Here is a 9,097-nt window from a genome sequence, read left to right as displayed (position 1 = left end):
CAGAGCTGGAGAAAAATGTAGAACAAAATTCTAACTCACATACACAAAGACCAGACGTACGGTTCTGACAGAGACTGGCGAAACCCCAAGAGAATGGCCCCTGGACACTGTTTTAGCTCAATAATGAAGTCACTCCTGAGATTCACCCTTCAGCCAAATATTAAATGGGTCCATAAAACAAAACGAGACTAAATGGGCACACCAGCCCAGGGGCAAGGACAAGGACGAGAACGTGGGAGGGGACAGGAAAGCTGGTAATAGAGAACCCAACATTGAGAAGGGGAGAGTGTTGACACGTCGTGGGGTTGGCAACCAGTGTTACAAAACAATATGTCTACTGTTTAATGAGAAACTAGTTTGCTCTGTAAACCTTTGTCTGAAGTACAATTAAGAAAAAAAAAAAGTTGGGCAAGAGACCTCGGTGTCCCCTCAGCCACAGTGCTAGTAGACAGCATGTGTAGCAGAAGCTTTCAGCTGACCTAACTAAGCCTACCTGGCCTGCAGTGGATCAGTGGATCAGCGGGAAGTAGGCCCTCTTTTGTTCCCTCACCTTCGATGCCATGCAGAGGGAGGCATGCGTGGATGAGTTCTCTATCACCACTGGGACAGCTTCCAGAAGTCAGAGGGGACCAACTTCTTAAGGAACTGTCCCTTTGAGTCATCTACGGTGCACAGTAGGGCACGTGCAGAAGTTTCCCATCTCTGCCCAGACACCTTTGGAGCCAGGAGGGACTGTTCGACTGCTGTGTGCTGTCTGCTTCTTTATGGAATCAGGCTGCCACATCTTTTTCCCACAGAGCAGCTGGTAGGTTCAAATCACCAACCTTTTGCTTAGCAGCTGAGCTTTTAAACAGTGCACCACCAGCGCTCCTCAATAAAAGTCACTTTCCATGTGTAACACTGTGGGGTGTCTTGTGTGTTCAGGCTGTATGGGAAGGATATGATACTCATAGCGGAATCACTGCAGTGACTGGTTCACTTTCTCTAATGGCCTTCTGGCTATTTAGAAATTGGGGACAACCTGCAAGTGTCTGGCAAATGCAAAGGCATGGACGAATCCCCTTGGGGAGGTAGTCTGCCTGCATGGTCAGACTGAAAAGCCCAATAATCCCCTGATGCTGAGCCATTTCTGTAGTAGGTCACAGAGTCAACCAAGTGGGTCAGTGCGATGGACTGAATTGTATCACTCAAAAAGATATGCCCAGCTTCTGTCTGGAGGGGAGATGAGAGGGCAGGGGGGTCAGAAGCTGGCCAAATGGACATAAAAATAAAGAGTGGAGTGAAGGAGTGTGCTGTCTCATTGTGGGGAGAGCAACTGGTAGTATACAGCAAGGTGTATACATATTTTTGTATGAGACTGACTTGATTTGTAAACCTTCACTTAAAAAGAACAATAAAAATAATAATAAAAAAAGGTATGCCCCATTTCTAAGCCCTGGTACCTGTGATGTGACCCTGTTTGGAGCAGGGTGCTTGAAGATGTTACCAGTTAGGTTAATGAGTTCACACTGGAGTAGTGGTGTCCTTATAGAAGAGGAGAGACACAGAGAAAGAGACAGAGGAAGCTTGGTTATCCAGCGCTGCTATAACATAAATACAAGTGAGTGGCTTTAACAAACAAATTTATTTTCTCACAGTTTAGGAGGCTAGATTCAAGGCTCTAGCTCTAGGGGAAGGCTTTCTGTCTCTGTTGGCTCTGGAGGAAGGTCCTTATCTCTTTTCAGCTTCTGTTCCTTGGCTCCTTAGTGATCTTCATGTGGCTTGGCATCTATCTTCCCCCATCTCTGCTTGATTGTTTATTCTGCTTTTATATGTCAAAAGAGATTGTTTTAACTTACACCCTATACTGACACTGTCTCATTAACATAACAAAGAAAATCCACTTCCAAATGGGATTATAACCATAGGTATAGGGGTTAGGACTTACAACACATATTTTTAATAATTTTTATTGAGCTTTAAGTGAACGTTTACGAATCAAGTCAGTCTGTCACATATACGCTTATATACACCTTACTCCATACTCCCACTTACTCTCCCCCTAATGAGTCAGCCCGCTCCCTCCTTCCAGTCTCTCCTTTCATGACAATTTTGCCAGTTTCTAACCCTCTCTACCCTCCTATCTCCCCTCCAGACAGGAGATGCCAACACAGTCTCAAGTGTCCACCTGATACCAGTAGCTCACTCTCCATCAGTATCTCTCTCCTACCCATTGTCCAGTCCCTTCCACGTCTGATGAGTTGTCTTCGGGAATGGTTCCTGTCCTGGGCCAAGAGAAGGTTTGGGGACCATGACCGCCGGGATTCCTCTAGTCTCGGTCAGACCATTAAGTCTGGTCTTTTTATGAGAACTTGGGGTCTGCATCCCACTGATCTCCTGCTCCCTCAGGGGTTCTCTGTTGTGCTCCCTGTCAGGGCAGTCATCGGTTGTGGCTGGGCACCAACTAGTTCTTCTGGTCTCAGGATGATTTAAGTCACTGGTTCATGTGGCCCTTTCTGTCTCTTGGGCTCACAGTTATCGTGTGACCTTGGTTTACAACACATATTTTGAGGGGACACAATTCAATCCATAACAGATGGCCATGTGACACTGCAAGCTAAGGCATGCCTGGAGCTCCCAGAAGCTGGGAGAGTGGCATGGAACAGATTCTCCCTCAGAGGCTCAGAAGGAGTCAACACGGCCGACACTCTGATCTCAGACTCTCAACCTCCAGAACTGAGGCAAGAAATTTCTGTTCTTATAACCACCCAATTTGTGGTATCTTGTTACAGCAGCCCAGGACACTGACACAGTCAAGGTGACCATCATGTGGCCACCATGTGGCTGCCCACTCTCTGGGGAGGGATGGGTTGGTTTGCTGCTTGCTACAAGAAGTGCTGAGCCCTTGGCTGCCATACAATCTGCCATGTGCACAGCCACCATCTGGGTCCACCTCGACACCCTGTGGCTTGCAGCCAGGTAACCTTCACCACCGTGAGACACTCCCACATTTGCTGGGCTGAGTGACAAACTGTCTTGCTCAGATCCACTGTTTATTTTGGCATCATGAGGCTGGGGTTCTTTCCTGACAAAGATTAGCCCAGCAATCCAAAGGCTGAGAAAGACAAAGGCTTTTGGGAAAAGGCCAGGATCCCAGGGGCCACAAGGACCTGAGGAAAACCCCTGGGAGCTGTTAACAAATGCCCTGCCCAAGTGGGTGAGGGAGGATGAGTGGCCCTCCCTTGTTCTACCTGTTAATGACAAAGTCCACAGAGAGGCTTCCCGGGGAGAGGTAGGACTGAAACACCCCCTGGGGTGGCTCCCTGCGGGACAGGGGAGCAGGAGCTGCTTAGCCCTCTGGATGGGCTCATACCCTCGCTGTGCACAGCTGTCTTCAGGCAACAAGTGGGTGAGTCTCACCTGGCTCAGCCACCTGATGCACCTGTGACCCAGTTCAGCCCCAGTGGGGCATCCACACTCATGGGGCCTCAGGGCCTGTCCACTGATCGGGGCTGCCTTCTGACCCCAGTTGCTGCATCATTGGCATTGACCTCACCCCTGGGCCATGCCCCTTGTTGGGACCCGGGCAGAGGGCTGTCCTGAGGGGGACAGACAGACTCTCTTGCTCCAGGACAACTGTCAGGACCCTGTCCATCAGGGTGGGGAGGGAACAGCCTGGATTGGTAGGTCCCCAGTGTCTGTGAGTCGTGACTGATAATAAGGGCCTGAGGCCATCAGGCTGAGCAGGGAGGGCTGCCTACAAGGTGGGAGGGGGAGCTCCTCAGTACCAGACACAGGGCCCAGAGAAGAGGGCGGGGTTTATATGCTCCATGTCCCAGTTCTAAGGGGTTTAGGAATGACTTTATGACAGTGACATTAAATAACCCTCGCATACTTTAATAGTCAGGCTCCACTCGTGCAATTTAGCCCCCACTTGGGCTGGTACCATTGTGGTCCCAGAGGACAGCAGAAGCCCAAAGAGTCCCCTGGTGGACCCAAGAGGGAAGGGCCCACCTCCACCTCGCTGTCCTGCTGGAGCCCCTGGGTCTTAGCCGCCCCTCCTTGCAAGGCCAAGGTCAGAAGAGGCCCCTGCTGAGCGGCTGCAGCCTGGTCCCCATGCGGCAGTTCAGCTCCTTCAGGACCTGCTTCTCCTTCTGGAACATCTGCAAGTGGAACAGGGGCCCTCTGCAGCGGCTTCCGAAGGGGACCCCCTACCGTGTCCTGTGCCCGCCTCCCCCAGGTACCATCCCCTGGGGGGGATCTTGCTCTCTCCCTTCACCTGGCATCCTTGGCTTGGTCCCTGTTATGGACTGATGGTGTTTCCCTCAAAATATTTATGGAACATATATGCCTTTGCACCTGTGGATGTGATCCTGTTTGGGATTAGGATTTTTCTTTTACGATGCTAATGAGGTCATAGCAGAGTGTAGTAGATCTAAACCTAATTCCTTTTGAGTTATAAAAAGACCAGAATAGACAAAAACACACACAGAGGAAGAGGAAGACAGATGGTGGAGACAGTGCATCTATGAGCCTAAGAAGGCCAAGGGTTGTGGGAGCTGCTAGAAGCTGGAATAGACAAGGGAAGACCACCCCCTAAAGCCACGCTGTGAATCTGGACTTCTGGCCTCCTAAATTGTGAGAAAATAAACTTACGTTTTTTAAAGACATCCCCTTGGGGTATTTCTGTTACGGCGGTGCTAGGCGACCAAAGCACCCCTTTCTTGGGAAGCCTGTCCCTGCTGAGTTTCACGGCCACCTGTGCACAGCAGGCAGATCTACCGGCAGGAGAGGGGCATGGGGAGGAGACATGGGGGGAGGCTGGCCTGCCTGGGGTGGGAGAAGGAGTTTCCAGAGGTGGGACCGGATGGGCAGTGCCGTGGAGGCTGATCAGTGGAAAAGGCTGGGTGCCTCTTGAGAAAGGATGTGCTGGCCTAGCCCAGGGCTCAGGGAGTGGGGCAAGATGGGAAATACAGGGCACACTGGGGTCTCAGAGGGCCCGGCCTTGCTGGAGGCAAATTTCTGAGCCTGGTCTTTGGCAGGTGGTTTTCCTGAGATGATCCAGCTGCCTGGTCTGTAGGCGTGGGAGACTGGGGGCATGGGCGATGTGGGGACTGAGAGGGCGGTCAGGGAGGTGACAACAAGGGCCAGGAGGAAGGGGCCCAGTTTGTACCTTCTGCCACTCGGCCTCCGTGTCATGTGTGAAGCCCAGCAGGTGGCACAGCCCGTGGGTGGCTGTCACCTGTCAAAGTAATTTTTCAAAAAGCTTCAGGAAACAGTCTGACGAGAAGACAGCCCTTGAGGAATGACCTCCAGTTGCAAGCAGACCCCACGCCTGGCTTGGTCCCTCCCCTCTATTCATGCGCAACAGGAGCTGGGTGCTGCCTGATTCATCCACCCACTGCTGTGTGTTCTCCCCCACAGCCCTCGCTTTGCACCTAGATCACACGGGTGCACACGGATCCTGGTGTGGTGGCCACGGTGCATGTGGACACATGTTCACCTCACTAACCAGGACAGGCCATGTCAGCATCCCACTTACAGCCAGGATGTCATAGTAGTCTTCGTTTTCTTTATACTCCTGGACGATATACTCCACTCCCAGGATGATGTCTCCCAGGTTATAGTCCTCTGGAAAGTCAGGCTGGGGAATCTCACCTGCTTTCAGATTCTGAATATGAGGAAATACAGACTTGGAGCATACCACATCAATGACATCAGAAACCTGCCCACAGGCTGACAGATTTCATTTTGGAAAACTTCATCTCCTTGGAAGATGACCACAGACAAGCTCTCCTCAGGGCGGATAAGACCTTGCTCCCTGACTGGGCTGAGCTGTGTCCCCACATACTGTCCTCAAAGCAGGGCGTGACAGTGGGGGGTCATGGGGGATAGAATGGCACCCAGACACTGCACGTGACACAAGGCAGCTTAAGATGTTTCCATCTCATCATATGAATCACTTTCCATTTGGTTATCCTTCCCAACGTGGAATCGCGTGGATTCACAACTTCTGCAGAGCTAAAGCAACACATCGACTCAATCAAATATCTGTGTTCTCTCTGCTTGGTATTCTGCCCCCAACAACAGTCTTCATAAAGATAATCCCATTCTGTTGGGAAGACACACTAAGCCAGCCACCCATGGTTGGGTACTTACAGTGTTTGCATTTTTTCTTTCTATTACAGAAAACAACAAGTGAACGTATTCATACATTTATCTTTTTTCAGTTTTTTTGGTGTGATGTTAGTGGCCTAAATAGCATATATAGTAAAACCCACGAAAGCCAGAACCTGTATAAGGTGGAAACCTGTCAGAGTAGAAAAGCTCAAGTATTTTCCACTAATAGAGAGTAATAGAAAAGTGATAAAACTGCGTCCTGTCAGAGACAGAAAACTTGCTAGACCCGGAGAAACAAGGCAGTCCTGTCAAACTCTGTCTCTCACAAGTTTCACTGTATATGTTTTACATGTTCTGGAAACATACTGCCAAACCGCTTTCCAAAAAGGTTGCTTCAACTTACGTGAACAAGAACAACGTGTGAGGCCTTGGCCGAGTCATTTACATAAAGTAGATGGTAACCCGAAAGGGTCATTGTGAGCTGGAATCAAACTTGACAGGCACACAATAACAACAAACTGATAGCTATCACATTTTGTTTGTTGAAAATATTTATCCCAGCCTGTTCTTTATTGTCAGTGTTACTCTGATTTTTCAACCCATACAGAGTTGTTATTTAGTTACCCTTAAAATTGCTGAAACACTTTATCTTTCTTCTCATCTCTTTTTAAGTTTACTGGTAATGCTAAACAACAAACAGGTGGAATCTAATCACCTTTCCTCTTCCTGTCCCCATGGGCTGAACTGTTACCTCTGGGTGTCGGGCATTGATCAATGGGAGTTGATCTCTTCTGTGTATATTTGAAAAATTTCAAAATAAAAAAATCACATCTTTGATACTAAAATTTCCCTGAGTTAAAAAATTTTAAATCAAACTATCATTTTGGCTTAGAAATTTACTCTGGAAGGTAGGCTAGACAAGAAGAGGAGGAAAACATTTTGTACCTCATGATATGGAAAAGAAAGTACATCCGTTGGGACATTTTTCTCTCGGTAGATCCTGTTAAGGTGCTGAATATGCTTGTTGTCCACACAGATGACTCCCAGGTCAAACTTCTGCACACCTAAGACGCCCCTCACCACCTCAATCCTCTTCCGCAGTGGGACCCTCCTAATGGGCACAACTCGCTGCAGGTTTCTAAGTACCAAGCTCATCTCAACAACAACCAGGACCTTGAAAATCCTTCAGAAAGGGACCTGTGGTCAAAATTTAAAAGACCAAATGAATACTTGAAAGTGGTAATAGACTCCGTATAAACACACAGGCACACACCCAAAACCGAACCCACTGCCCTAGAGTGGATTCCGACTCATACAGACCCTAGAGGACACAGTAGAACTGCCCCATAGAGTTTTAAGCTTTAGGGAAGCAGACTGCCACATCTTTCTCCCACAGCTTTGGCTGGTCGGCTGGTAGGTTCGAACCGCCGACCCATCGGTTAGCAGCCGAGCGCTTTAACCACTGCGCCACCAGGGCCCCTGCTATGCACACACACAGATCGCTTGGTAAAATTCATTGGGATTTTAGTAGAATTTGCATTTCACCACAAAAAACAAAACCAAACCCGTTGCCATCGATTCCGACTCACAGCGACCCTCTAGGACAGAGAACTGCCCCCAGGGTTTCTAAGGAGCGCGCGGTGGATTCGAACTGCCGACCTTTCGGGTAGCAGACGTAGCTCTGAACCACTACGCCACCAGGGTCTCCATGTCGCCGTCTCACCGTCAGGAAGATATATAGAAAGATATATAACGGCGTAGGATGGCTGGGGGTGGCTTTGAGGAGAGGCGGAGGAGATGGGGTGGATGCGGGGTGAGCAGGGGTACCAGGAAGGGAGGCGGAGTGCAGGGGGTTCTGCTGCCGGCCGGGACTTCCCGAGGGACGGCTCGGCGCGGGCACCGTGCGAGGCGCGGCGCGTGTTCCGTCCGCATTCTCGGGACAGGGAACCCCGCGCGCTCCTACCGGCGTCTGAAGGCGGCGAGGCGCAGGCCTAACCCCGGCCGCCGGCGCGAGAGAGGGCCGGTCCCCTCCACCGGAAGCCACGGCCGCCGCCCCGGAGAGCGGAACCCGAGCACCGAGGGTCCGGAGCGGAACGGACCGGAACTCACCGGAAGTCCGCCCGCTGCGTTTTCGGTCTGCCGAGCGGACGGAAGCGCTGGCTCCCGAGGCCGCGCTCCCGTCCGCGCCCGCACCCGGTGCCGAGGGTGCTTCGGGCAGCGGCGGCGGGCCTAGGCGCCCCTGCGGCCTGCCGTGAGCGAGGCGCCGGAGGGTCGGGCGGCTCGGAGCCCGGCTTCCGCCCCGCCCTGGTGGCTAACGAGCGGGCTCAGGCGGGAGCGAGCGTTCGCAGCAGACCGCGCAGGTCGGGGCAGCCCGGGTCGGCGCGCGCGGTCTCGGCCTTCGGCGACTTTTCGGGTCGTGTTGGGTGAGATTTCCCGTCCCTCCCCGAGGGCTCCCCACCCAGGGGCCCTTCTCCGTGAGCGCGCTCCGGTCCTTAGATCCGGGGGTAGTCTCCCGGCTAGCAAAACCAAACCAAGCCCCGAATATCTCCGTTCCTGGGAAAAGGATTGAGCGCTCTGATCATTCGGAGAAAAATTAGGAGGAAACACTGAAACACTCCTGTTCTAACGGTGTTACATTGTAATTCTTTGGCTACGGGCGATTGGAAGAAGTCCGGAGAAACTCTGTCTTTAAGTTGAAAAGTGTAATGGCCGTCATGTTGTTATTATCAATGGAGGTTTTTTGTAAATTTACCAAAGCAGTAAAATTTGAATTTTTTTTTTAATCTTAAAGGGTCACGTATTAACCATCCATAACAAAGTTCTTTGTACCCCTCTTCTGCTGTTCAATGAAAGAACCCTCTGCCTCTCGAAAGAAGAATACTTAGCCTTTTCCTTTGTCCTCCTTCTAAATAATGATTCTTAGGGTATGACGTGTGGTTTCTTTTTATTCAACTTAGTCTTCTAGCAGGGCACAGCTGTGGTGGATCATAGGCATTTT

The 9,097-nt window shown here is 50.8% G+C and overlaps 2 protein-coding genes across 15 annotated transcripts in view; one reads left to right on the top strand and one right to left on the bottom strand.

Annotated features, from left to right (window-relative positions):
• Positions 1-740: 740 nt before the first annotated feature.
• YBEY (ybeY metalloendoribonuclease) lies at positions 741-8,313 on the bottom strand. Of its 11 annotated transcripts, XR_010321084.1 has the most exons (7): positions 7,759-8,052; positions 7,045-7,296; positions 5,522-5,650; positions 5,153-5,221; positions 3,994-4,142; positions 1,636-1,801; positions 741-1,524 (listed from the first exon to the last, which is right to left on the bottom strand). XR_010321084.1 is itself a non-coding variant. In XM_010601292.3 (6 exons), exons 2-5 carry the CDS (start codon positions 7,252-7,254, stop codon positions 4,680-4,682), a joined length of 486 nt encoding a protein of 161 aa, XP_010599594.1. In that variant the 5' UTR covers positions 7,255-7,296; positions 7,759-8,053; the 3' UTR covers positions 3,011-4,142; positions 4,636-4,679. The 11 variants fall into 11 exon arrangements, 8 of the variants coding, with proteins under 8 accessions (XP_064135671.1, XP_064135673.1, XP_010599594.1 ...); XR_010321083.1 differs by lacking the exon at positions 741-1,524 and having other exon boundaries at positions 1,590-1,804; XR_010321082.1 differs by lacking the exon at positions 741-1,524 and having other exon boundaries at positions 1,590-1,801.
• A 70-nt stretch (positions 8,314-8,383) lies between these two features.
• MCM3AP (minichromosome maintenance complex component 3 associated protein) overlaps positions 8,384-9,097 on the top strand; it is a 40,898-nt gene continuing 40,184 nt past the window's right edge. The window contains exon 1 of one of the 4 annotated variants that reach the window (XM_064279595.1): positions 8,384-8,522. The gene's annotated coding sequence lies outside the window, so the exon portion shown is untranslated. The remainder of the gene's footprint in view (positions 8,523-9,097) is intronic. The other 3 variants (XR_010321081.1, XM_064279594.1, XM_064279596.1) reach the window with 3 other exon arrangements.

This window comes from Loxodonta africana, chromosome 2, assembly GCF_030014295.1.
Source record: "Loxodonta africana isolate mLoxAfr1 chromosome 2, mLoxAfr1.hap2, whole genome shotgun sequence".
NCBI lineage: Eukaryota > Metazoa > Chordata > Mammalia > Proboscidea > Elephantidae > Loxodonta > Loxodonta africana.
This window is presented reverse-complemented; position numbering and strand designations above follow the sequence as displayed.

Bases quoted from the DNA above. Each gene is read 5' to 3' on its own strand.
- YBEY (XM_064279600.1), bottom strand. From the start codon at position 7,254: ATGAGCTTGGTACTTAGAAACCTGCAGCGAGTTGTGCCCATTAGGAGG. The intron at 5,222-5,521 runs GTAAGTGGGATG...TTACTTTGACAG, and splicing joins ACTACTATGACATCCTGGCT to GTGACAGCCACCCACGGGCT. The intron at 4,143-5,152 runs GTACAAACTGGG...TTCCACTTGCAG, and splicing joins CGGAGGCCGAGTGGCAGAAG to ATGTTCCAGAAGGAGAAGCA.